The 27622-nt window shown below is 52.6% G+C and overlaps 2 protein-coding genes across 2 annotated transcripts; one reads left to right on the top strand and one right to left on the bottom strand.

The window, feature by feature from the left end:
- Positions 1–365: 365 nt before the first annotated feature.
- SRMS (src-related kinase lacking C-terminal regulatory tyrosine and N-terminal myristylation sites) lies at positions 366–10276 on the top strand. The gene is made up of 8 exons (XM_083873024.1): positions 366–1430; positions 4082–4203; positions 5060–5226; positions 6138–6276; positions 6748–6906; positions 7801–7982; positions 8153–8309; positions 8681–10276. Exons 1-8 carry the CDS (start codon positions 1075–1077, stop codon positions 8872–8874), a joined length of 1476 nt encoding a protein of 491 aa, XP_083729150.1. The 5' UTR covers positions 366–1074; the 3' UTR covers positions 8875–10276.
- A 4092-nt stretch (positions 10277–14368) lies between these two features.
- Positions 14369–17012, bottom strand: PPDPF (pancreatic progenitor cell differentiation and proliferation factor). Its single transcript, XM_083872954.1, has 5 exons — positions 16882–17012; positions 16069–16157; positions 15177–15251; positions 14937–15033; positions 14369–14730 (listed from the first exon to the last, which is right to left on the bottom strand). The coding sequence occupies exons 2-5, from the start codon at positions 16121–16123 to the stop codon at positions 14619–14621; spliced, it is 339 nt and encodes a 112-aa protein (XP_083729080.1). The 5' UTR covers positions 16124–16157; positions 16882–17012; the 3' UTR covers positions 14369–14618.
- Between the last annotated feature and the right edge of the window lie 10610 nt (positions 17013–27622).

The raw sequence follows: 27622 nt of genomic DNA, 5'->3' as shown, positions 1-27622 counted from the left end.
TTAGATGGGACAGTTAAATGACAAAGTCCAGGTGGGGGCTGGGGGGTTGGAGTTGGGATTTCTCATTAGAGGAGTGGTCTTCAGGGGCTTAAAGTGCACATGGAAGATGTGAGGGGTAACCTCTCTCTGATGGCTGTGGGTGGTAGGATTTGGGAGGGGGTTTGGAGCATGTCAGTGTCTGAGTGTGACCAGGGCTGGGGAAGTGTGGCTGTGCTGACACAGTGACAGCTGGGAGTGGCATTCCAGGCCTTGGCTGTGGATGCCATGCAAGCACCATGAGGCTGATTTGGGCCCTGCATCAGGCAAAGATCTCCTGATTCCAAAGGGGACCCATCTCTGAGTGATCCACAGGATTCTGGTGGATCTGGGATGTGAATTCCCTAGCAATCCTCTGCAACAAGGAATTAGTGTGAGGAGACAAATGTTTAAGTGAGGTGACTCTGGGAGGTCACTGTAGACTGAAGGAAGAAAGGATCTTGTGTTATAAACCCCCAAAATCCACCCAGGAAATATACGAACACTTCAGATCTCTTCTAAGGTTATTTCCTTAATTCTGTTTTAACTCTCCCACATTTGCGGATGCAATTATTGTCCAATGGAAAAAAAAAATATCCTCCCACACAAGTGAGATGAAAACTATTAACTGGAGTCAGCCACTTGTGACAAGAGCTGCTTGAAGAACAGAGAGCTGTGTTTATGGTGCTCCGGTAAGAAGCAAAGAGCACACTTTAAAATAATGATTAAATAAAACAACAGCCGTTCTCCTTCTTCTTCTTCGAGAGCAGCAAGGCCGGCTCCAGCTGTGCCTGTCTCCCAGATGTGCCCGTGGGTCTGAGCGTGGGACTCCCGCCTGCAGACTCGTCCCGCCTGCAGACTCGTCCCACCAGATGAACCAGTTTCACTTTCAGAAATAGGAAGTTCTCCGGGAAGAGCCGGCGAGCGCCCAGACGCGTGCGGGTAACGCGGGTGGGCAGGATGAGCTCCCGGGCGGGCGGCAGGAGCCCCGCATCGCCCCTTCCCCCGGCCCCCCGCAGCTCGGTGGCGTAACCCACCGCACCCACCGCAGCCCCGGGCATGGAGCAGTTCGTCAGGAAGCGCCTGACCTTCCTGACATCCTTCTGGAACAAGCTCCGTCCCCGCTCCGTGACGGAGAGCTGCTCGCTGGGGTATCTTGGCTCTGATTCCGTTTCGCTCAACTCGGAGGCGACTTCCATTTCCTTCATCCCCAAGTCCTCTCTCTGTATCGCTTTGTACGCTTTCACAGCCCGCAGCGCCGAGGAGCTCAGCATTAGCGCAGGGGACAAACTGCGCGTCCTCAGAGAGGAGGGCGAGTATGTCCTGGCCCGGCGGCTGCTGGGGGAGCCGGCCATGGGCTACGTCCCTGCCGCCTACGTGGCCAACCTCAGCCAGGGCACCTCCGCTCACCGCCCGTAAGTACCCGGGGGATGGAGCCACGGGGGATGGAGGCTGGGCTGGGGCAGCGCATCCCCGCGCGGGGAACGGCAGCGCTGCTCTGCCCGGGGCGGGAGAGCGACAGCCCCGTCCCCTGCTTTGGCCACCAGCGAGCCGGGGCTGAGCGGGGATCTGCCTCCCCTGGGCATCCCTGCCCTGCAGCCCCTGCGCCTCCTACAGCTCTCAGAGCCCCTACAGCTCTCAGAGCCCCTGCAGTCCCTGCAGCCCCCGCAGCTCGTGGCAGTGCGGTGGAGGCGTTCGGCAGAGGAAACCGATTTGCGGTTTCCAAAGAAGAAGAAATTTGTGGGATGCGCCAGCGGGGAGAGCTGCCGGTGCCTTTTCCTGACCCCATCACCCTCGCACGGGATGGGGTGATGGGGCTCTGGGCTGGGGGGCGGTGGGATGGAGGGCAGCGTTGCAAAGGCTCCCGCTTGTTCCGGCTGCTCTCCCTCTTGTTAAAGGGGAGCCAGAAGGAAGGGAGATGGGGTACCTGAGCCCCGCCAGCTCCAAAGGGCTTGGGAGCACGGGAAGAAGCATTTTGGGGTTGGTACCTGCCAGGAAGCTCAGAGCTCTGTAGGGCCAGCTGTTGCTGCTGCTGCCATCCTGCTTATCCAGGGCTGGGGGCTTCCTCCCGGTGGGTGCCCCTCCCAGCCGACAGGGAGCTGGGGGCACGTCTCAGCCCTCTGGCAGCTGGGGAAAGCCCAGACTCCGCGTTGCATAAGGCCGGCCGGGAAGCTCATCCTGCCTGGTCCCGACACGTCGGGCAAAGCGCCCCGAGACATGGCTGTTCCCTCTGTACCCGGCCCTGAGTCACCCCGAGCGCGGGCAGAGCGGGGCTGGGCCGGCGTGGCCCCTGGAGACCCCTCCGCGCTCACCCTGTGCTGAGTGGGGCAAAGGAGAGGAAATCCGGGTGGGATGGGAGAGACCGTCCCTGAGTGTGCTTTGGGGAAGGCAAATACAGTCCTGGTGGGCTGTGCTGGGACCACAGCGGTGTGGACCGGGGTTGGCTGCCTGCCTTATTCCCATGGCATGGGACAGCTGGACAGGCTACAGAGGAGCATGTGGCACACACGTGTGTGTGTACCTGTGTGTGTACCTGTGTATGTACCTGTGTATGTACATGTGTGTGTGTACTTCTGTCTGTACAAGTGTGTGTACATGTGTATGTATATGGGTGTGTACATGTGTCTGTACCTGTGTGTGTACCTGTGTGTACATGTGTGTATACACTTGTCTGTATATGTGTGTGTATGTGTGTCTGTACCTGTGTGTGTGTACATGTTTATGTGTGTGTACCTGTGTGTGTACCTGTGTGTGTGTACCTGTGTGTGTCTGTACATGTGTGTGTACCTGTGTGTGTACCTGTGTGTGCATCTCTGTGTGTGTACCTGTGTGTGCATCTCTGTGTGTGTACCTCTGTGTGTGTGTGTGCACCTGTGTGTGTACCTGTGTGAGCACCAGCCGAGAGCAGCCGGTGCGCAGCCACATCCCGGGGACAGGGACAAGGGCGATGTCACGGCGTGGGAGGGCAGACGGCAGGAACGTGCCCGGCTTCCCCGCCGGAGCGAGCCGTGAGCTGCACGCAGACTCGGCGGAGCCGCAGCTCGGAGCTGGGTGCTAATTTGTTCACCCCATCACGTATAATTTCCTGCGCGGCTTCTCAGACGCTGGCGATCCCAGCTAATGACGAAACTTTTGGCTTCTCACGTCCTGGCTGCCTTAGGCTGGATGGAGCTGCGTTTTCCTGTGCATCCCGCTGTGTCGGGACCCAGCCAGCCCACCTGCCTTTCCTTACGGGAATTCAGAGATAAATCTCAGTGATGTGACAGAGAAAAGGCGTTTGGCTGAGTCCTCCCCCCTGCTTGGTGCTGTGAAGTCCCCAGTCAGCACTGCCACAGCTGGAGCAGCAAAAGGCAATTAATTGCCAGAGATGTTTTCATGGATGCCATTTGCTCATGGGCTCAGAGCTGGTTCTGCCCACGAGCTGCAGGTCAGGAAGTGCAAAGGGATCCTGTGCCTGCAGATGTTGCTCTCCTGGCAGGCACAGGGACAACCTCACCAGAGCACCTTCCACACAGCACCAGGTGGCTGGTGTTTTATTTACCACAGCTGTCAGCCCAAGGGTATAAACCTCGCGGGTTCGGGATGGAGGTGAGACCTGGACAGGTGGATACAGCAGTGTCCAGACACTGCTGGAGGAAATCCCCCATCCCTGGCAGTGTTCAATACCAGGCTGGATGGGGCTTTGAGCAGCATGGACTAGTGGAAGGTGTCCCTGCCCATGGCAGGAGGGGTTGAAAGAGATGAGTTTTAAGGTTCCTCCCAACCCAAACCATTCTGGGATTCTCTGATTGTGTGAAATGGTCTGCAGGCAGTGAGCTGCAATAAACTGCAGCAAGTGCCTGTAAAGCCCACCCAGTGGAACAGCCCTGGGGCAGGCAGCCACATCTACAGGTTTTGAGATGTGTTTAGCCACCAGGCCACTTGGTGGCTGTGGGAATGAGCAGAGTGGGATCCCAGCTCTGCTCCCCCTCTCTGGCTCAGGAGGTGCAGGATCCCCTGCAATGGATGCAGACCCATCTGTGCAGATCCCCTTGCCCTGCTCTGACCCCTCTGCTCTGTTCCCCAGCTGGTACTTCAGCAAGATCAGCCGAAACGAGGCGGAGCAGCTCCTCCTCTCGCCTCCCAACCAGCACGGCTCCTTCCTCGTCCGGGACAGCGAGAGCAGCAAGGGCGAATACTCTCTCTCAGGTGACCCTGTGGCAATTATCCAGACAAAATTAGCGCAGAGGAAGGAAGCACGCTGTTCTTTAGGGGCAGCTCCTGGGTTACTTAGCATGGGGTGAAAAACGGGAATAATTTCAAAGCACTTTTCAGCACCTTGTTGAAGGGAATGGGCTGCTTTCTGAGGGCAAGGGGAAAGTTTACAGAGCAGGGATGGATTGTTGAATCACTGCGGCAAAGGAAAGTGCGTGGCTCCTGTCTGGAGTATGAAAGCCATAAACATTTCACTGCAGCTTAATGATGGTTTGGTGGCACTAACTCCCAGGATTTCATTCCAGCAGCTTTTGTCATCTGAGGGTTGTTTAAAAATATGCTGCAGCTCCAGATTACCAGGGCATGGGCTGCTCCCACATTATGAAATCTGAATTCAGGGGGGTTTGGACCAGCCAGTGCCATTATGATCTGGTTTTATCCTCATAAAAGTAATCCCAGGAAAAATCATGGCAAACTCTGCATCCCACCATCAGTCCCTGAGCTGTGGGAGTCACAGGTGCCCCTGGTTTGTCCTCTCTGAGCAGCTCCACTGAGCAGTCCATGGAGAATTATGCCTGACAATAAAGTTTATTATTATCCCTGATAATAAAGATTACCTCTGTGGTCCAAAGGAGCTTGGCTCACAACGACCAGGAGTCCTCTGGGCCAGGAGGTGGGAGCAGAAGGGAGGTGGGGAGTGGGATGAAGCAGTCCAGGGGAGGGTTGTGTTGCTTGATCTCTATTAAAAGTCTTGGAATCTTTAAAGGAGAGAGGGTGGAGTCAGCAGGGAGCTGGGGAGGGACTGATCTTTGCTCGAGTTGAGTTTTCCCCAACCTGGGCTTCCCCACAGTGCGCAACCACACCAAGGTCAGCCACTTCCGAATCTGCAAGAGCCCCCGGGGCAGCCTCTACATCCAGAGGGGACACCCCTTTCCCAACATGGAGGAGCTCCTGGCCTTCTACACGGAGCACTGGAAGGTCATCCAGAGCCCCCTGCTGCAGCCCTGCAGCCCTGCGGTGCGTACGGGCACAGCCCAGCCCTGCTCCCGCCATCCCGGGATGGGAAAAGGGAAGGGGAAACCAGGGAAAGTAGAAATAATAACTCTGTCCATTTGGGTTTTGAGCTTTATTAAACTACATTTAAAGCCCACCATTAGTACAGCTGCCAGCATCGCCTTTGATCAGCCACGTTAAGGCTGGGTATGGCATTTATATGTGTTTTTGATCAGCCAAAATGCACAGAATTTTCTGAAATGTGCTGTCCATCTCAAAGGCTGGAAACCAAGTTGTTACAATCCCCTTCAATATGGATTCTGGAAATACCTGCTCTTGCAATTTTTTTTCCTGAGAATATAAGACAAAGCACATGGCTTTTATAAAGTTTTCATACCAATTAGTGCAGCACTCATAAGTCTAATTACAGTATTAATCCCAAATTGCCAACTCATTTCCTGATTAGAGTTTCATCCATTGATTATGACTTGGAAACAGCAATTAACCATGTGAATAATCCAAGGGTAAAATTGAAAGGTGTGGGATAAAAGAAATGCTTAATGAGCTGAAGTCTAAATCAGCTATAATATGCAATAATATTAATTTGCTCATTTTTATTTATTGGTGGAGATGGAGAAAAGCCACTTTTGAGGTCTGATGAGGAGTGAATTATGATTTGAACTGCTGGTGTTTCATGTGGTCTCCAAACTCTGCCCCTTGCACACCTGGGTCCCAGCAGGGCTCAGGCAGAGGATGCCCCATGTGTTTTGTGCCCACAGTGAACATTGAGGGAAGGGCAATGCTCAGGCTCAGCCCCTGGCTGGTGGAGCACCACGTCCTGCTCCTCTGTGGGCTTCAAGGGCTGGTGCAGGCCCCACCAGCAGGTCCTGCCTGGCTGGCTGATCCCAATGTGCCATTCCATGTCCATCTGGCAGACTCCCCCTGAGAGGGACGGCTGGGAGCGCCCACGCTGGGAGTTCACCCTGCGGAGGAAGCTGGGAGAGGGATACTTTGGAGAGGTGTGGGAAGGGCTGTGGAGGAACACGGTGCCCGTGGCCATCAAGATCATTAAAGGTATGTGGAGAATCAGATGTTAACAGTAGACAACTGAGTCTCTTGTTCATTGCCATTATCATTGACCCTCCATTGTTTCCTCATCCTCTTGGCCACTGTGACTGTTTTATCAGGCAAACTGCAGTAGGATGTGGTGAGGAGCCAAGGAATATTTCTGTGCACAAACCTAAGCTTGGGCAGCATCCCTATAAAATGGCTCCAGCCAGTTGGTGTGTGACAAGTGACATCACATCAGATCAAATGGGTTTGGGATACATCATGTCCTGATGGGACTATGATCCTGAAAATGGGATCCAAAGCCCCATAGAAAACATCTCTTTGGCTGTGAGACACAGGCTGTGCAGACCTGAGCTTTGAGAGCAGGGATGGGCTGTGAGGAGGTAAAAAAGGTCCTCATCCCAGCTGGCACTGAGTTTCCAAAGTCTGCATGAGAAAGTGGCTCACGAGGGCTGTGTTGGCTTTCTCCCACAGCTGACATGAAAGCAGAAGACTTCACCAAGGAGATCCAGAACCTGAAGCGCCTGAGGCATGAGAAGCTGATCCAGCTACACGCCGTGTGCTCCCTGGAGGAGCCCGTGTATATCATCACCGAGCTCATGCGCAAAGGCAACCTCCACAGCTACCTCAACAGTGAGTGCTGCCCTGGCCCCATGGGGTGGGGGATCCTGGGTCAGAGTGGCCCTATGGATCTGAATGGGGACCCTAAGAGAGAGCCAGCCTGGTTCCTGTCCTGTTTGGTCAGTGGTAATGCAGAGCTATCCATGGCTAGTTGGTGGAGATGGTCTTGAGGTCACAAAGTCAGGCATGATCCTCTGGGTGTCCATGTGGGTCTGTATTAACCCCTGGGAGCCCAAGACTGTTGGTAGAGACCTTCATCCCTCTTCCACCTACCCATGGTCTGCCAGCTCCCACCAGTGCACAGAATTTCACTGCCATGTTTGGGCAACTCCACCTTCTTTAGGAATGGAACATCTAAACCTCCCCATGGGTTTGTTTGTGTGCAGAGCCCATAACGTGCCGTGGACCACTCATCAGCCAGTTTAATTTTCTTGGCCCTTCTTTTCCTGACCCAGCACAATCAGTCTTCAAAGGAAACAAAACAAACTTCTCCACCAAGACCTGTTTTTCTACAGGCTACTTTCCCTCCCACCCACACCGACCTTGTTTCTTACTGGGACTCCAGCAGCATTTGGTGCTGAGGAGCTGGACCTCACAGATACAACAAGCTGAGAGGCCTGCAGTGAGATTTGCATGGCAAAAGGTCACCTTTGGCTTTGAACAAGTCATGGATATCTGTGACCTCGGTGCTCTTCAGAGTCCACCCCTGCCCCATGCCTGAGGAGCACATGGCTGTGCTGAACTTTCCACACAGCACAACCAGGACAGATAAGCTGGAGCACAAATTTGAGGTTTTACATGTTCCCCATGTCTCACACTGCCAGCACAGGGTCTCCTTCCAACCCAGAACACCCAAAATAGATGTTGGTAGATTTCTCCCAATGCTTGGATTGTCTGGATTAACAGGTCCTGAAGGGAAGTCCCTGGGCACCTCCCACCTACTCAACATTGCCTGCCAAGTGGCAGATGGGATGAGGTACCTGGAGGAGAAGCACATTGTCCACCGGGATCTGGCAGCCAGAAACATCCTGGTTGGAGAAGAACTCACCTGCAAAATCGCTGATTTCGGACTTGCCCGGCTCCTCAAGGTCAGTTCAGGGGATACTCCATCCCCATTAGGGGATGGTCCCTCCCTCCCACCACTTGAACTCATAAAACTGTTCCATGCTGGAGCCATTCCCTGCTGTCCACTTTCCCCAAAAGCCGTGTCTGTGTTGATCACCCCCTCCCTCATGTCCTGTCTCCCATTGCTCTCCAGGATGACATTTATTCCACCAGCAGCAGCACTAAAATCCCAGTGAAGTGGACAGCCCCAGAGGCAGCCAACTACCGCACCTACTCCCTCAAGTCCGACGTCTGGTCCTATGGGATTCTGCTCTATGAAGTCTTCACCTATGGACAGATCCCATATGAAGGTAGGGCTGCTGCCCCACTCTTGTGCCTCCATCCACCTGCTGGGCACCTTGCCCATGGTCCCCAAAAGCCACAGGGTCATGAATTGTTGTATTGTCCCTTCCCTAAGGGATATGGAAGCAGCTCCTGGAGCATGAGCAGGTTGTTGTCCACTTAGGGGATGGCTTAGAGGCATATTTAGTGGTCACAGAATGGATGCAGGAGCTGGGGGCAGAAAGTTTGTCTGGATCTCCCAGATCCTCTGTCCTACCACCCCTCTGGCAGAGACACACTGTTTCACAGCACCACCAGTGACATCTTGCCTGCTGCAGGTGTCCCTTCAGGGCATCCTCTGGGGACATCAGACTCAGGGGCATCTTCTCCTCTCTCACAGGAATGACAAACCAAGAAACCGTACGGCAAATCACCAGGGGCTACCGCCTCCCCCGGCCCAGCCCCTGCCCTCCCGAGATCTACAGCATCATGCTGGAGTGCTGGAGTGGCAACACGGAGGAGCGTCCCACCTTCCTGGCCCTGCGGGAGAAGCTGGGCTTCATCTACAGGCGGCTGCTCAGCTCCCTCTCCTGAGGGACCCCTTCCCACCATCCTTCCCACACAAGCCCCTCCAGGCCAGCTCTTGCCAAGAAGTTCCTTCCTTCTGGTTTGCCCTCTGACAGGGCTACGAGGAAAGCACATCCCCCCCGGAAAACAGCCTGTGGTCCTCACAGTCAAGATGCAGGGAGGTGGCCAAAGGAGAAAGCAACAAATTGTGGAGAACTCCTTGGCAGCACTTGGCTGTGTGACAGTTTGGAGAAGCCCCACAGAGGCATCACTCAAAGTTTACATCTTTGTTCACTCAGTAGGGTGGCAAGTCCCTGCTGCTCCCCACACAAACATGAAGGTTTGCAGTTCATGTTCAGTTGTGGTTCTGCTCGATTTATCTTGTAGTGTGTGTTGGGTGTATTTATCAATAAATGTGTGTGCATCCACCCGCAGGAGTCCTTGCAGGGCGTTGCTGGATGCTCCTCCCTCAGCATGCTGCTCCACTCCCTCCTAGGAATCATGGAATGGCTTGGGTTGGAAGGGCTCTAAAGCTCATGTTGTTCCAAACCCCTGGCATGGACAGGGACACCTTCCACTAGAGCAGCTTGCTCCAAGTCCTGTCCAGCCTGGATGTGAACATTTCCAGGGATGGGTTCAAGGAATCCACCAATGATAGGTTCAAGGAAACACTGATTTCCAACCAGTCCCACTCTTGCAACCACAGATAAAACCATTCTTGTCACTTTGGACTCTATTCACCCAAGCACCCCTGTGTGCCTCTGCCATCCCTTTCCCAGGCAGCAGCTCCACATGCCCCGAGGACTCTGCACAGTCAGGTCCTGACTGGGCTGCTCCACTCTGGATCCTTGTCTCACTCACCATTGTGTTGTTATTCCAAGAAAAATGAATGCCTGTGTTCTAATATTGAATGCCTCCTTTTCCTAGGTGCAGGCAGCAACGGTGAAACCCTGCATCACCCTGCTTTGCTCTTTGTCCCACCCATGGGGCAAGCCAAGAGATATTCCCACCACCCCCAGCTCCTCCCTAATCCCAGGATATTGCATTGCAGGGGGACCATGAGACTCTGGTCCCTCCCAAACTGGGGCAGAGTTTGCTGCAGCCAAATCCCTGTTGCCCCCTGCCCAAGAACACGCCCAGAGGCTGGACTGTCCTTGGCAGCAGCAGAAGGACACACGGAAAAGCTGGAATTGGAGCAATGCCAATGATCCAGGCTGGTGCAGGCAGGGCCAGGCCAAGTGGGGCTCTTGGAGCCCTAATACAACTGTGGCACTGGTGGCAAGAGCAGACAGGCTGTGGGTGAAAGGCAACTGGCACAGGTTTAGAATTCCTCCTGACAAGCCCATTTTGCCCCTTTGCAGGTGACCAGTGGGACTGAGCCAACAGCAACGTTGGAATTTATAAAGTTAATAAAGTTTATGCAACACTCCCCACGCCTGGGCAGCGTCTGTGCTGTGCAGAACAGCAGAAACAAGTCTGGCTCTTGGCTGAGCAGGTCTCCAAGCACGAGGGGCCTGGAAAGGGGAGGCAGGAATGTGGTTTAGGGGTGGGATGAGGCCTGCTCTGTTCACATCCACAGAGCTGCAGTCCTGTCCTGGGAAGGCAGCAGCTTCTGCTCAGAGTGTTCCCAGATGGAAAAAGCAACAGGTTGGGTTTGGATGTGGCTGCAAGAGGAAGTCCACTCCTTGCACAAACATTTTGCAGCCTGATCAAACACCTGAGCAGAGAGCACACCTATGTACAGCCCAGGTCCTCTCCTGCAGGAAAGTAAAGACTGAAGCCACAAGCAGCAGGTGAAGGGTTATGGCACACTGAGGAGGGGCAGGGACATGGAGGGGCTGCTGCACCACAGAATCACAGACCGGTCTGGCTTGGAAGAGACCTTCAAGATCACCTTGTTCCAGCCCCCTGCCACGGGTAGGGACATTTCCCACTAGATCAGGCTGCTCAAACAGCAATAACGACAGTGAATTTGCAGGTCTGGCTGCCACCAGATGAAGCTCAAAAATCAGCAGGAGGAGAAGGGTGCGGGGGCGATGGGGCTGGTGTGGGGCACAGCCGCCCGTGGTGGGTACCTGGAGACGCCAGGAGGGCTGGCAGGGCACATGGCCCAAACCAGCTCACTCAGCAGGCACAGTGACCTCTTGGGGATGTGGAGAGGGAATATGGGGATGTGATGACACAGTGCTGCCCACAGCAGTTTTCCTTCCTCCTCCTCCTCTGCTGCATGAAAAGCCAATCCACAGCCTGGGTTTGCCCTCCAGCACGGTCTGCTGGGTTTTGGCATTTCTCAGAGTCATTACTTGTTTTCTAAAAGTAGATATACTTGGGGTGGGGGGAGTGGCACCCAAATTTTCCTATCTGCTCCCAAGATCTCAGCCTGGGCTGGGCACTATGGCCCTCTCCCAAAAACTGGAGCAGGCTTTTCCTTAAATCCACTCCACAAAGGCAGGAATGGTGGAGTCCCAGTCCCTGCGGAACTGCTCCGGAGTGGGCAATGCAAATCCTGTTGTTACAGGTATCTCCTGCTCCATTTGCAGCCTGGCATGTGCCCGTTAGAGGATTCAGGGATCGGAGCCTTGACCCAGTGGTATTTGGAAGCAGCCTCAGGCTAATGCAATGTATTTCAGCTGCACAGCTCATTTCTATTTTTAAGGTTTGAAGGGTGAGGGGGAAGCAAAGCTGCTGGAGGGAAATAAAGCAAACCAAAACAACCCTCAGCAGCAAGAGGCAGGGAATGTAAAGAAATACTTCTCGCTGGAGGCGGTGGGGTGGCACCAGGGCTGCTGCAAGGGACGAGTGAGCAGAAAACAACAGCGAGTTTCTAGCAAATATGTGAATTAATCAACAGTTAAAACACCACCGAGGGAGCAGAGGGGGGACATCAGTCCCTGTGGAGTTGATGTCAGGGGAGGTGGGTGTTTGCCTCTCCAATATCAAGCCCTACAGGAAAGAGATTGATTAGGGAGGTGTGCAGTGTATGAGGAACCCCTTTCATTGTCTTGCTTCTGCTGCACAGTGTTTCCCTTGCTATCCCACCACAGCAGCAACACCAAGACATTGGAAATCAGCTGGAATCATAAAATCACTTAGGTTGGAAAAGCTCTCATTGAGTCCAACCATTCCCCCAGCACTGCTGGGCCCACCACTAACCCCAGTCCCCAGGTGCCACATCCACAGGTCTGTTAAACCCCCCAGGGGTGGTGCCTCCACTGCCCTGGACAGTTCTCATGCTTGGTACCTCTTTCTGTGTGGAAATTCGGCCTGATATCCAACCTAAACCTCTCCTGGCACAATTTTAGGCTGCTCCATACAATTGCGAAATGAGAGTTTTCTCTCATCACTTGTTACTTGAGAAGAGAGACACCCACAGCAGTGGAGATGGAAACAGAACAAAAATAGTTTTTCTTGGCTGTCAGATGCTTTTCCAAAATATGTCTGAAGGCTGTGAGAGGGCAAGAAATGCCTGAAAAGCCTTTCAATCCCAAGCAAAAAAGGCAATGCCAAGGGCTTTGCTCTCAGAAATACCATGAAGCTGCCCAGGAGCAAATCTGGGGGGATCTGGACTCTCCCTGTATCTTCACTCCCAGCAGAGAAGGAGTCTGAGTCTATGACACTTCCCAGACATTCAGAAAAACAACCTTTATTCCGCAGGGTTTTCCCAGGCAGTTTTGCTTTACTGGACAGGGAGCCATGGGCATTTGGGCAGCCACTGGCAGGTGTTGCTGTCCCTGCTGTAAATCCAACCCACCTTGGAGCAATGTGGGATTGAATTAACCTCCATCCAGCATCCAAAAGCTGGATGGGGGAGGATCCATGTGCTCATAACATCACAGAGCAGCTCACTTAGAGCTGGATGAGGTGGGGAATGTGCCCAGATGAAAGCCAGGGATGTAGGATTGGTGTCTCTGCTCTGTCATTGCCTCCCCTGGGTGCCTGGGGACAGTTGCTGGGTTTGTCCTTTCATGATCACAAGACAAACAAGCAAATACAGTAATATTGACTTTACCTCTGTGTGTCGACACTGATTTCCAGGCTTGGAAAAAAAAGTATTGTCTCTTCAAATATGCGGGTTTTGCTGGCAACCAGCAGCAGAGGAGATACCTGAGGCATCCTGGGGTTGAGCAGCACCCAAAGGGCTTTTCTGGGGCCCGGGAAGACCCTGGAGTGGTGCCACAACCACAAGTCCCAGCCAGCCAGCCCACCTTGCCTTTCCTTATCCAGAAAGGGTTTATTTTATCTTGGTTTTCCTGTGTTCCGTGAAGTTCAAGGGCTGCCATGTGCCTTCTGGGATGTGCAGCCCCACAACAACAGCAGTTTGCTGCCTGACTGGATGTCACATCAGATCTGCCATGGACAGGGGGGTTCCCTTCAGGGTGCTGGCAGCCCCTGGGGTCCCAGCTGTGTGCCCAGACGGGTGGAAGTCCCTGGAGCTATTCCCTTTGGATGCACACACTGACACAGGGGGAGGAGAGCTGCCAGTGCTGCCCTGGCCCCTCGGAGGGACAAGGACACAGACTCTGCCCCAAGACAAGGACCAGTGCCTGGGGAAGCAGAGCTCAGTGAAAAGCTTACTCAGCACTTTCCACTGTAGAAACAACAGAGCTGTTGTGACCCTGGATGCCTCTGCAGAGCAGACAGAAAGCAGAGCAGCCACTTGCCCCCAGCTGCTCCCTGCCCTTTGCCCTGCCGGAACGGGACACCAGGAGGCAAAGTCACAGCTCAGGGGTCCCATGGCCTCAGCTGCCATGGGGGCTGCAGCCCGTGGTGCACACAGACACAGCCCTGCACCTCATGCTGTGGCTGGAAGCAGAGCAGGAACATTTGGCACCTTTAAATCAACCTCTGCAAGGCTGGGTTTTTTTTGCCTCCAGCAGGAACAAAGGCGCTCCCTTCATGCAGGCACCTGCAGGCTCTTGTTTTCCCAGCTATCGGGCTGGGCACAGAAGGATCAAACAGCCAAACTGACTAATTGGAGGCAAAAATCAGGCAAAGCAGCACTTGGGGCAGGGCAGCACATGGGGCAGCTGGGATCCAGGGCTGCAGACCCAGTGCAGACACTGAGCTGCCATCCACACCACGAGCTCCAGCCTGATATCCCAACCCACAAAACACGTCTTCAGCTTTATCTCTCCCCTCATTATGGAGGGGTCACTGTGCACCCAAATCCTTCCCCCAGCCCCACCACACCTGGCACTCTGTCCTGCCCCTCGAGCCACCAAAGCAGCGCAGGGCAGCCGTGTGTTCAGGGAACAAAACAAGTTCAGTGCCAGCAGGGACTGGCTGTGTAGCCAAGTAAGGAGAGAAGAGGTTGAGGGAAGGCGTTTGCAACACCACCACAGCCCGGCCGGATCCTGCTCACGTGCAAAACACACACCACACACGGCTGGCATGTGATAAGTGGCACCACCACATCCTGCTGCTGTGGTCAGGAGCTCTGCTGTGTCCTGGTCCAGCTCCACCAGCACCCCCAGCACCGCTCTGTTCCCCCCTCCACGGACAAACAACAACTCGCACAGCGTTTTTTAAAAGGCTGCTCCAGTTTATTCGTTGCCATTGTATGAGTTCAAGGTAATAAAAGTGTGTTACCAAGTCTGCTTTGAGAGGGCTTAGCTACAGTGGGAAAAAGATAAAAAAACAGGCTGGAGTGGAATCGTCGGGGTGGCTGCAGTTTTCCATCAGAAAGCAGCACCTTTTGCTTGGAGCAGCCGGCTACTCTACAGGGGAGGGGCAGTGCCCGCCGGGGTGGGAGGGGGCAGCCGCCGACCCGCTCACACCGAGGGCCCCGCGCTGGACTCGCTGGCGTGGCGCCTCCGTCCTGCGCCCGGGGCGGCCACCAGCCCGCAGGCCATCGGTCCTGTGGCCACCCGCAGGGCTCCCAGGCTGCAACACACCGCACAGAGAGACAGTCAGCAATAGTGCCGACCCCTAAACGTGGCATTACTGCTCTGCATTAGGTGCTGCAGCAAAGGCACGGGAGCCCCGGGCATGCACATGGTCCACGGGGTCAGAATGAACCCAGGGGGATGCAGCAGGGATGTCTCCAAGTGCCCTGGGGGCTGCACTGGTGCTCCCCCGTGTCACCTCACCTCTCCTGGGACTCTGACACCGTTGTCATGGCTGGGTGAGTCGTCTTCCCAAAGAAGAAGCTGGCCCACCACTGGCCAGGGTCAGACTTGGGCAGATCTGAGGAATCATACATGACAGCAGAGTTCAGGTCAGTGCAGCCCCATGGCCACCCTACCCTGACCCCACTGGGTCATCTCCAGTAAGATGTCCCAAGGAGGGACTGGGAGCAGTGTCCATGTGCCAGGACAGGTGACACTTACCTGGGCCGTGGGGGATGACCTCCCCAGAGTACTCTGAGCTGCAGGAGCTGGTGCTGGATGTGGAGCTCAGGCGCCCTGTGGAACAATCATGGCCATCAGAACCACTGCTGACCCACGGCCATGCCACGAGAAGGAAAGCACAGCCTTGCTGAGGCTGTGCCTGGGTGACACAGCTCAGCCTCATCACTAACTCACTCCACTACTTGCCCAGTTTAGTGCCAGGCCAGTAAAAACCACTAGGAGGGAATACTGGGGAGATTTCCAACTGCAGGGAGCAGAAAAACACCTGAACACCTCTGTATGAAATAAAACCTGCAACCCCAAGGACAAAATTTAGTGTCTTTGAGAGGCTTCTGCAGATGACTTGAGGCCGAGAAGATGCAAATTCCTGTGTATAATCCATGTGCTTTTAGGACAACAGCTACAAGCCTGCTGCTTGTTTCATCTCGGGGGAATCCTTTAATTCCCTGTGGTTTCAGCAATCCATTAAACCAGAAACTCTCTCCCGGATGCGGCACCAGGAACAACCATTGCCCAGACTGGTTTTGCAGCTCATTTCTGAAGCAACAGGGCGAGGTGAAACTGTCCACTCTGTCCCCTACAACCTTAGTAACAAGTGAAGGAGATCTGAACCCCCTCAGCAGCTAGTACAGCTGGGCTGGGGGGCCCAAAGGAGGGTCTGGGGGGCCCAAAGGAGGGTCTGGGCAGCAGCAGGGACACTGCTGGCTGTCCCCTTTTCTCACCAAACTCCCACACGGGGTGGCTGCAGTTGAAAACACAGAGCTGAGCTCAGCTCCATCTCTGCTCCAGCCGCATCCCCCCACGCCTGGCAGAGACCCCCATGTGCTCACCCTCCAGCCCAAGCCCACCCTGGCCCCCAGGCTGCCCTTACTTCTGCGATAGTTGTGCGTGGCCATGAGCGAGCCGCTGGATGGGATGGATGCCATGGTTCCTGATCTTGGCTCTTGTGCAGATCTAAACCTGGGAGCACAGAGGCAGCTGTCAGCACCCACCCTGAGCCACCCCCGAGAGCTGCAGGGGTGTAAACGGAACCAGTGTGAGTACTGGAGGAAAGGGACGTGCAGCCCTGCACTGGGAACGGCGGCTGGAGCTCACTGCACATGGATTAAATCCACAGAGCTCCAAGAGCTGCGTGCAAAGCCAAAATAATTCCGTCGTGCACAACTGCCTGCCCAGAGCACAGCCCCTGCCCGACCCCTCCTCCCCGGGTGTTTTTCTTGCAGAAATCCAGCTCCCCTCCTTGGGTCAACATCTGCAGTTACAAAATCCCGGGCGGATGTTGCACAAGGAGCAAAGAAATGTTGAGCTGGGGCAAACACCGAGGGTGTTCCTGCAAGCAGTTCCAGCCCCAGCCTGTTCTCAGCAGCCTCCCCATCACCCCCAGCCGGGACAAACCTGCCCGCCCTCCCCCTTTGATGTGGTTCAGCTCCAGTTCTGAACTGGAAAGAACTGGGAAGTTTTTTCCCTCTTCCGGGTACAAAACACCTCCCTGCCGGCAGCTGGCTTTTCCCACAGCCAAGAAAGTCTCCAAGAAAGCTCTAAAAAAGGCTCGGGCCGTCCAACGCGCCAGCTGCCAACAGCTGGAGGACACCGAGCGCCCCCCGCGAGAATCCGCCTTTCCTCAGCGGGGAAACTGAGGCACGGGGAAGGCCCCCTTGGCCAAACCCTCCCCCCAGCAGCGCACCTGGGCCGTGTGCGGGTCCGGCGGGTCCGGCGGGCAGAGGGCAGGGCAGGGCAGGGGGGTCCGGCACTGGGGCCGCCGCTCGCTCGCACCGCACGGCCTGAGCCGCGGCGCTGCCGAGCCGCCCCCGCAGCGCCTTTTTATGGGCTCCGGGCACGCCCTGCCCGGGGGTGGCCAATGGCAGCGGGGGCGGGCCCCGCCCGACACGCCCCTGCCCTGCCCCTGCCCTGCCCCTGCCCCTGCCCCTGCCCTGCCCCTGCCCCTGCCAGCGGGGGCGATTGTCGCCGCGGGGACAGGGGACACTCCCCACGACATGCGGGACTGGCCAACAGCGCCCAGAGCCCGGAGAGAGATTTCTGAATAAAGTTTTTTTTTTTTTTTGTTGTTGTTTTTTTTTTTTTTTTTTTTTTTTTTTTTTTTTGTTTTTTTTGTTTTTGTTTTTTTGTTTTTTTTTTGTTTTTGTTTTTTTGTTTTTTTTTGTTTTTTTGTTTTGTTTTGTTTTGTTTTGGTTTGGTTTTTTTTGGGTTTTTTTTGGGTTTTTTTGGTTTTTTGTTTTGTTTTGTTTTGTTTTTTGGGTTTGGTTTGGTTTTGGTTTTGTTTTTGTTTTTGTTTGATTTGGTTTGGCTTTGTTGTGGTTTTTTTATTTTTATTATTATTATTATTTTTATTTTGGGGGGTTTTTTTGGGGGTTTTTTTGGGTTTTTTTCTTTTTTTTTTTTTGGTTTGGTTTGGTTTGTTTTTGTTGTGGTATTATTATTATTATTATTATTATTATTATTATTATTATTATGGGGGGGTTTTGGGTTTTTTTGGGTTTTTTTTTGTTTTGGTTTTTTTTTAATTTTTTGTTGTTTTTTTGGTTTGTTTTTATTGTGTTTTTTTTTGGGAGGGGTTTTGATTTTTTTTTATTTTGTTTTGTTTTGTTTTGTTTTATTTTTTTTTGTTGTTTTTTTGGGGGTTTATTTTGGTTTGGTTTGGGTTTTTTTTATTTTTTTCTTTGTTTTTGTTTTTGTTTTTGTCCAGTCATAATCATAATCAATCGTGTATATATATTTATATAAGTATATCTGGTATATATATTTATATAAATATATCTGGTATTTCATCGGCAATCCTGTGAGACAAATTCCATAAAGGTTCAACTACACCTGTGTAGTCCTTTGCACGTAAACCCTTGACAAAGTCTGGGGCTGGGATTGGATCCGGCCTTTCCCAGGCTCCTCTCACAGGAGTTTAGAGACCACGGGGGTCCTGGAGGGGATTTGGGATCTATGGGGGGTGTTGGGGGTCCTTTCTGCACTTTGTGACCCAACAGAAACTTCTCTGGAAAAGTTTATTTCTCCTTTCAAGCAATGTTCCATTAAAAATGAGGGTAAACATGAAAAATAAATAATTACAGATTCGAGGGATTCTGAGCTGGCTGGGTTTTATCACTTTTGGGAGAGAACACTTTATTTCAGAGAAAAGGCTTACAGCAAGGCCAAAGTACAACCCACACCACAGCCCAGTGTTTGGGTACCAGGGCAGCATCAGGTGCTGCTGCATAAACCACTGGGTTTGTGGGATGTGAGTCTGGGAGAGCCAAGGCAATGCGTGTGTGGATGAGGAAGTGGATCTGTTTAAGAGGAACAGAAACTTCACAGAAAATTTCTTTCTGCTTGCAATGGAAACTGGGGGGGTTGAGAACAAAACACTCCAAGAGATGCCAGAGCCTTAAGGTATCTCCACAAAGGCAGTTTGGTACCTGGTATACCTAAAATGTTGCTCATTTTTTTCTCCCCTAAAATTCAGTGATGCTCCAGAGCAGGGCTTTGCAGCCCAGCACGCTGAGGGCTGCAGTAAAACCTTGCAGTTCAGGTGCAGCCGTGGGAAAGAACATTTTTAGGGGTGACGATTTAACCATTTTAGGGATTGAAGGCAGAAGGGAGCCCACATGCCAGCCTGGTTCTGTCACAAACTCCCCATGCAATGACGTTCATTCCTCCCCAGTCTGGTTTTTTTGTTTGTTTTGTTTTTAATCTGGAGTTATTCTTTAATCTCCAGGATGAGGAAGCAGTGCCAGGGGAGGCTGCCCTGGGTTGCTCCAGGACACTGATCTCCCTGTACAGCTCATGGGGCAGCAAAGGGGCTGAGCTGCCCTCAGGGGTGTGTTTCTCAGTGGGGTATGACCACCCCAGCATGGGGACACTCCATGTGACCCATGTCCCCAGCTGACCCAAGGACAAGGCCACTCTGACCACTGGCATGGCCACTGGCATGGACACTGCACCCTCCCAGGAAAGCAGCCAGACAGCTTTCAGGGAAAGCCTTGGCACCACAAGTCTCTAAATAAATAGATTATTTCCAAAATTTACCCCAGAGGTTCAAGAGCCAACACAAGGACATGTGTGGTCCAGCTGGGGACTGAGTTCCTCCAGCTGTGCCTCAGTTTCCCCACTGATAATACTGACTCAGCACTTTCCAGGGAAGGATTTGGCTAAAGGCTCTGATGGACTTTGAATGCACAAATTCCAACAGGCAGTTTAAACAGCCACGTGGTTGTTTTCATGCCCAGCATAAGGCTTTGTTTTTGTGCTGCCTGACTGGGTTTGATCACTGGTTTGATTTCAGGGTCCTGATACTCCCAGCCCGTTTGCCCCCAGCCCTGCTGGGCTACACAGCACAGAGAGTCCCAGGATACAGGCTTGAGAGAATCTGCTGGATTCAGAAGGATAGAAGGCTAAAAATTCAATGCTTCAGACATGAAAAGTCACTTTTGCTTTAGCATAGCCTGTGCCATCTCCTCCTCAACTCCCCAAAGATGTATTCCTGCAAGCTCCATCCCCCTAATAACGTACAGAGCAATTAGAGTGCATCGATATAATGATTATATCCCATAATGGATTATATCCTCCCCATCAGGTACAGCATGGCTGTGCACCCCACCGAGCCTGAGCAGGCTAATTGCTTTAATTAATGATAGAGCAGAAATGAACAAACCTGCCCCAGTCCCTTTGTGCACTGACACCACTTACACCCACATTTGGGGCTGCTTTTAAAGGATCACCTCATTAAGCAGATAATACTGGGGCTGTGATGCTGCACCCACAGCCAAGAGGGGTGAACTGGGGCTTTGCTGCTTCGAGGGGATTAATCTCCAGCAAATCGTGCCTCGTTCTGCTTTTCCTCTCAAAATCAATTCCATTTTGCCTTAAGGATGCAGCAGGAGCAGCACGGGTAGGACAGAACAGCCAGGGGAGATTGACGGAGCAGCCAGTCTGGTTTCCCAGGACAAAGCCTGTTCGTCTCAGGTGTGTTGAAAAAGGAAGATACATTTCATTTATATTGATCAAGAAATGGTAGTTTTAAAGTGAGCAGATTACAAGATTTGGATAGATTTTTTTCTCTTTGGTTTCTTCTCATTACAGCCCCTGGGCTGGAGCCTAGGACTGCAAGTCTCTCCAGTTTGCTTTTCAGCAAGGTTTCTATGATTTCCTTTTTTTTTTTTTTTTTAATCTGGCTTTTAGCTTCTGGCAACTGGCCTTTGTTATCTGCCATTTGTGTGGGCTGTTGAGGAAGAGCCTTTTGTGTCATTTGGAACTTGGCAGAAATTTCTGGAAGCCAGCAAAAGCTGCAGAGCTGAAGGAGCTGCTGCCCCTGGACTCCACAGCACTCCAGCACTCGTGGGCCATCAGTGGGTGTTTGGGGCACCCCAAGGGCTTCATGCTGCTTCCAGAGTCCTTCTAGGGATGTGACATCCTAATGCTTCAGGAATTTGGTCAAGAAAATGTTGCCCAGTGGCCCCTTCCCCACCAGAGTATGCAGCAATTTTCTTCCTGGGTTAGAAAGCAGCATTTAATCCTGGCACAGCAGTAGAATCACAAAATGGTTTGGCTTGGAAGGGACTTTAAAGCTCCTCTCATTCCAACTCCCTGCCATGGGCAGGGACACCTTCCACTATCCCGTGTTACTCCAAGCCCCATCCAACCTGGCCTTGGACACTTCCAGGGATGGGGCAGCCACAGCTTCTCTGGGCAGCCTGCTCAGTAACACAGACTGGAGCTCTCTACAGCGCTATAAAACCTGATCCTGCCCCACCGAGGCGTTTCCCGAATTCTCCCTCTGCTGAGGACCTCTTGCTGCAGAGGCGGGAGCGGGCAGGACCCGTGTTCAGGCTTGTCCTTCTTCCCTCCTCCCTCTCTGGCTCCTCCTCCTCCTCCTCCCCTGCCTTTTCCCGGCTGTTACTCATTGCCAGGTTTGGGATTAGGGCAGAGTCCGCCCGGCACAGGCAGCTGCTGCCACCTATGGATAATAAAGACCCAAAATACTCATCCCAGGTGCCACATTAGGGCCATCTCTGGTCAGAGCAGAGCGGCTGTGACACCAAGCCCGTGCTCAGGTTGTGGCCTGATAGAAATGTCTGGACATCTTCCCCTGCTTATACGGGTTTAAATAGGAAATGTACTGGAAATTCAGGGAAACACTCTCCATAAGCACAGTGCTTGAGCAGCATATTTTACCTGGAAAATGGTGCTCTGCCTTTCTGGGACATGTGCAGCAGTGATCCAAGTGCCACCTTGGCAGGAGAATAAACCAGAGTCAGATCAGGGCATGGATCACTGTCCCCATGGGGATGGGAGCAGCTCTGCTGTCCTCACCTGCAGTCCAGTTTCCCAAAGGGCACAGGGAATTGACATCAGGACCCCCAGAATTCTGAGTCTGAGCTGAAAACACTCACATTGTGGAGACAGTTAGACAGAGAGTCACAAACTGTCTGATTTGCTTGTGCAAAAGGGATGTCTCCAATTTGGAAAAGCCAGTGAAGAGAGATGACAGCTGCTTGCTATAATCCAGAGGCTTGTGCTGAACTTGGTTCCACAAGTTCCTGACTTTTGGTTCATCTGTTCCTCTCTAAAAACTGGAAAATCATCTTGCAGAAACCAGCAGCAACACTGAGCAGGATCCACGTCTGCAGAAAACTCCTACACCAGCAGCTCCTTTGTGGGATCAGGGGAAATGCCACTACCAGTCACTACCACCACATGAAAACAAATTATTCACCAATATAAACCCTAAGGCTTTGATGGGGGTTGGTTCAGCAAAAAAAAAAAAAAAAAAAAAAAAAAAAAAAAAAAAAAAAAAATTCTCATTAAGTTCCCTGATCCTCTTTTCACCTCTGGATGCATCCAAAGCTTATGCTGTTATCCAGGTATCTCCTTTAACATTTCCATTAAAGCCATCAGAAGATGAGGGCAGCCAAGGCTCTTTTCACTCAGTGGCTGTGGTTTGATAGGAAAAGCCATCCCTGGGATTAATCAGGCTTTTCCTAACTGGGAGATGTGCACAGCTGCCAAAGCAAACACTTCAATCTGGTGTAGCTTCACACAGCACCAGACATCATTGCTGAAAAGCCAGAATGGCCCAGCATCCTGCAAACAGCACTAAACCACAGGGCAGAGGTGCCTCATCTCATTTGGGCCTGACCTAGATTGGGCTCTGCCCCATCCTCAGCTCACAGGGAGATTTAAGGGATCAGCATCTCGCAGCCCCCACAGATGCTGCAGCCAGGCGCCAGAAATGTCACTGTGTCCCTGATGAGATGTGGATGAAATGGTGTTTGTCTCCTTCCCTGGTGCTAAAAGATATTTCAAGGCATGGAAATGTTCATGCTGGCTGCTTCCCAGATGGACAGCGGCTCAGGCTGAGCGGTTTTATCCTCCACAGCCTCAACCCCATAACTCAGATAATTTGGTGGAAAAGGGGTTCCTGGAAGAGCATCCCCTGGAGCTGTGTGCTACCACTGACACCCAGGATAGATGGGGACAGTTTTCAAGGCCTTTAGGCATTGTCTCTCCAGCACTGCTACCTCAGATCACCTTGGACCCCCAGTGGCTGTGACTGAACCCCACTGGGCAGGTCCCAGTGGTGTGAGCACAATGGGGGTCCTAAGGAACAGCCCACCCTGCACTAGGTACTCTGCTGTCCCATCAGAGATGACACCAGACTCCATCCCCAGCTGGCCAAGTGGCTGGAGGACTTGGATGTCTTGTTATCACTTCCAAAGTTTATTTTTAAATCTCTGGCTCCAATTTAAAGGTATCAGCACCATGCGCTGAGTGCAGGATCTCAAAATACTCCCCTTCTCCTCCTTCCTCTGCCTTTCTGTCCCATAAATCCTGTCTTTATCTCTCCTCTCCAGGTCTACAACATGAACATAAGCTGAAAAACCTGCTCATGTTAAAAGTCCATGAAATCTGCCCCATCCCTTGAAGTGTTCAAGGCCAGTTTGATGAGGCTTTGAACAAACTGGTCTAGTGGAAAGTGTCCCTCCCTATGGCAGTGGGGTTGGAATGAGATGATGTTTAGGATCCCTTCCAACCCAAACCAGTCTGGGATTCTATAATCTTATGAACTCTCCCTATTTGGTGCCTTGGGCCAGGAGTGTTGCCAGGCAAACACATTGGAGGGTCATGGCATGTAAACACAGGACCTGGAAAGTTTGACCTCAGAGCCAGCCCCAGCTAAACATGCTCTAGAAAGCCCTGGGATGTACAGCAGGGAATCCCATCCTGTTTTAACACCAGTTAATCTGGGGTTTAGCTGCAATGGGAATGCCTGTTTTGTGTGCACCAGCAGCCTGGATTGCCACGGGATGCACGATGTGAACACAAGCAGAGGATGGTCAGTGCCTTGGTGTTTTGAGCTTTTTCACTCCCAGCAGATGGTAAATGCTGAAATATCAGAGTGCAAAGCCTTGGCAAAGCCTCCAAAGCTGGTGTGGAAGGAGCTGAAAGCCTGAACATGAGCAGAAGGAAACCCAACAGCCTCCACTCTGCCCACAAACTGCCCTTTGGAGGACAACCACTGCCCTACCCCCCTTTGCTCTGCTTTTCCAATGGCTCTTGTATGAGGCCAGGCTGCACTTCTTCCTTTCGAGGACTCTATTTCTTTGCACAGAAAGAAAATAGCAATTTACAGCCATTCCTCTGTCCAGCCCCAAGTTCTCCCTTGTGAGAGCAGAGCTTCTGGAACGACATCCAGGCTGGCATTCCTTGTGGCTGCCCTCTCTCCTGCCCAAGCCCCTTCCTTCAGATGAGACCTGCTGCATTTTATACCCACAAACACACAATTGCTCAGTGAGCTGAACACTCCCAGGCAGAAACACCCCCAGAGCCAGGCAAATCCAGGCAGGCAGCCTGGGGTGTTCACATCCCAGATCCATACAAATTACCAGCACTGCGGATTATTCCCTCTCCCAGTCACACTGTGCAGGCCTCTTGGTGGAAAAAAAATAAATTCCTGTTGTTATATCTGGGCAAATGGCAATTTTAGCATAGCGTAAAGGACCAAATGTCAATCCAGGGGCTGTGGGGCAAGATGGGGTGGAGGTGATGATGGCGAAAGGAGTAAGAGGTCCCTGCCATGTTTGTGTGCAGCCTGCCCATCCCTTCTGGGGAAAAGGGGTTTCTGTTTTCTTGAGTCCCCCTAAATCCTTTGGTGATGGCTCATGGGGAGGGTGAATCAAGGCTCAATATGATGTAGAGGAATTGTTTCAGCAGGGATGTGGATCTGACACCAGATGGAGGGAGAAGAGGCTCTAAATTTCAGCCACCCTCGGATTTCACTTGCTTGGGTCTCTGTTGTTTTACACAGCTGAACATTTAAGGGCAAATTTACACCGATTTTTATGAAGGAAAATTATTTCGCTCAGGCTTGGCAGTTGAGCTTGATGGTCCCCAGAACCACATGTGTGCAGTGAAGCCCTTTGCCCCGGGTGCCAGGCAAACCTGGGCACACAGCTGTGGCTTTAAGCCTCTCCAGGCTGGGGTAAAGTGGCTTAAGGGAGCTGGGATTAGCCAGGTCTGACAGCCCTCTCTCCTGCTCAGGTCCTGGACTATTTATAGGCTGATGGGCTGTCAGGCTCTATTTCAGTGCAGAACAGGGCACTGCCCAGTTCCCCTCTTCCTGCCTGGGAAAAGGGGTGGAAACTAAAATTTCTTTTACTGGAGAAGGAAAGGAGTCAGGAGAGGCCCATCCCATGCTCACCTGGCAGAGGTGACCAGGATTTACTCCATCCTCATCTTCATTATTAAACTCAGCCATTGCCCTGTTGAGGGCAGTTCCCAGGCTGCCTCAGCCCTTGTGGAAAAAAAGGGCAAAGCACTAAAATATGGATAGGAAGAATAAGGGATTTGTAAGCCTCTCCTTCCTCCACATTATCACACTTGCTGTCCATCTCCAGCCCATCCAGACTTGTGGTAAAGCTTCTACCCCAGTCCCAAAACAAGGCTGGGGTAATCTTTTTAAATCCTCTTAGAGCCCTCTCCTTGGAAGTTTCTCTTTATTTTTCCTGGCACTCAGTGCATTTTATGTTGTGCAAGGAATGCTTCATAAAAACAAAAGATAGCTTGACTATCATATTTCTAAGAAAATACCAGTGAGCTGTAATATTCATTTTAAAAGGCCTCCCTTTTAGAACTAATGAGAAATTAGGAACATTTTTATCCACATGATGAGTAAGTTTTTAACCATTAGTCTAGGAAGGTAAGAGTATCTTCATAAGGGTATCTAATTTAGCTGTTGAATTCATGGGAAGGATGGTCTGGGCCATAAAATTGTTCTGGGTTATTTCATAGCTTCATTCAAAATTAGCTTTCTTTTGACCTATATTTGGCTTTGGGACACAGAAAATTTTGGATTGGCCTTGGAAATGCACAGTTGACACAGACATAAATATTCTGACCACTACATACCATTTTTTATGCAAAGAAAATGTCGTTATATTACTGAAGAAAATTACTTATGGTTTCCTTCTCCTCCTAGGACTTGAACCCCACTTCCTGTTAAAAATGAGATGATGTTGTTAAGTCACAAATTCTTGAGCAGCCCCCATCTGTGCTGCAGGTGCAGAAATCTGTTTTGTTCTGTTTGTCCCTTGCTTTGTCACTTGCTCCCAGACTGATGCACTCCCAGTGAGGCAGAGATGTGGGGCAGTGCCCCAGGGTCTGCCCAGGTCGTGTTTGTGCCCTGCAGGGCCCCCTCTCCTCCCAGCCCCTGGGGGGGCACAGCCCTTCGAGGGACATGGGACTTGGTGGCCCTCTCCAAACCACAGGGAGTCCAAGTCCCCCTGGGCCAGCACTTCCATCATTTTCCAAAAAGCCCTTCCCTCCATCTACCTGTCTTCCTCCCATCTTTCTGTCTCTAGTCTCTCCATCTCCTCCATCCCTTCATCTCCTTCTCATGGCTTCATCTTCCATCTCTCCTGTTTCTCCATCTTTTATGCTCCCATCTTTGCCCCATTCCTCTATCTTCCATCTTGCTGTTTCCCTCTGATTTCAGTCTTCCCGTTCTCCATCTTCCCATCCCTTCATTTTCCACCCCTCTGCCTCTCCATTTCTCCTCCATTTTCCCCATCCTTCCATCCTTCTGCTTCCAGCCTCTCCACATCCTTTTCATGCCTTCATCTTCCAGGTCTCCTGTCTCTCCATCTTTTACCCTCCCACCTTCCTCCCATCTCTCCATCTACCATCTTGCTGTCTCCTGACTTCAGCCTTCCAGCCTTCCACCTTCCCATCCCTCCATCTCCCCCCCCCCCTCCATCTCTCCACACCTCTCCATTTTCCCCATCCCTCTATCTTCCTCCCATCCCTTTATCTCCCATCCTTCCACCTCCTTCCCATCCTTTACACATTCCCTCCCAGTCCCCTGTCTCTCCCGTCTCTCCCGCCTCTCCCTCCTTCTCCTCCTCCTCCTCCTCGTCCTCCTCCTCCTCCCCCCGTCCCCCCCGCGCCTCCTCCTCCTCCTCCCCCGCCCGGTACCGCATTGCCGTAGTGCGGGGGGGCCGCTGCATTGCGCTGCCGCCGTCGATAGGTGGGCCCCTCCCGCGGAGATAAAGCCGGCGGAGCCCAAGCCGGCAGCCTCTGGCCGCCCCGACCGCCGCCCCGGTAAGAGCTGCGGGACCCCGGCGGGATGGGGGGGACAAGCGGGATGCGGGGGAGGGAGGGAGGGGGGTGTCCTGCCCCAGGGGACAGCAGTGTCACCCCCCCGTGTGTGGGTGCTGCTGTCAGCCCCTGCGGTGGGGGATACCCCGAGGAGGGGAAGGATGGGGCTGCACCGTTCCTGCATCCCGCAGGTGCGTCTTCCCGCAGGTGGGAAATAACACGCAAGCCGCGGTGCTTCAGGACGTGAAAATCCTCCTGAACGTTGTGCATGAGGAGGAAAACCTGATAATCCCCCCAGCTCCCCCCTCCCCTCCCCCCACTCTGCCTTTAGAGTCACAAAATCCTCGAATGATTTGGCTTGGAAGGACCTTAAAGATCATTTCGTTCCAACCCCCCTGCCATGGGCAAGGATGCCTTGAGCTCCTTGGGGAAGGAATATTATAAAAAAAAAAAAAAAAAAAAAAAAAAAAAAAAAAAAAAAAAAAAATCCCCCAATTCCCAAAGCGATCCTGCATCTCCCCCCGTGTGCCAGGGGTCTGCAGGGGAGAGAGGGACCCGCACCCAGGGCTGGCAGCTCCGGGACCGAGCATCTCAGTGGAGCCGCAAAATGGCCAGATCCGGGCAGGCTGGGCTCAAGGGCAGGGGGGACAGGACAGCCGCCGCTCCCGCTGCCCAGGGAACCTTCTGGCTGGGAACGTTATCACCCGCATGACTGACTCGCTATTAGAGCGGCAAACTCCTCCTGACCTCCTTTACTTCTACGGGCAGATTGGTGAAATTGGATTTTATTAGACGTCAGATTAAAGCTCCTAATTGTGCCCGGT

The sequence above is a fragment of the Zosterops lateralis genome (assembly GCF_965231275.1).
Source record: "Zosterops lateralis genome assembly, chromosome: 16".
In the NCBI taxonomy this organism is placed as follows: Eukaryota; Metazoa; Chordata; class Aves; order Passeriformes; family Zosteropidae; genus Zosterops; species Zosterops lateralis.
The sequence above is the reverse complement of the archived record's forward strand: the minus strand, read 5'-3'. Positions and strand labels throughout refer to the sequence as shown.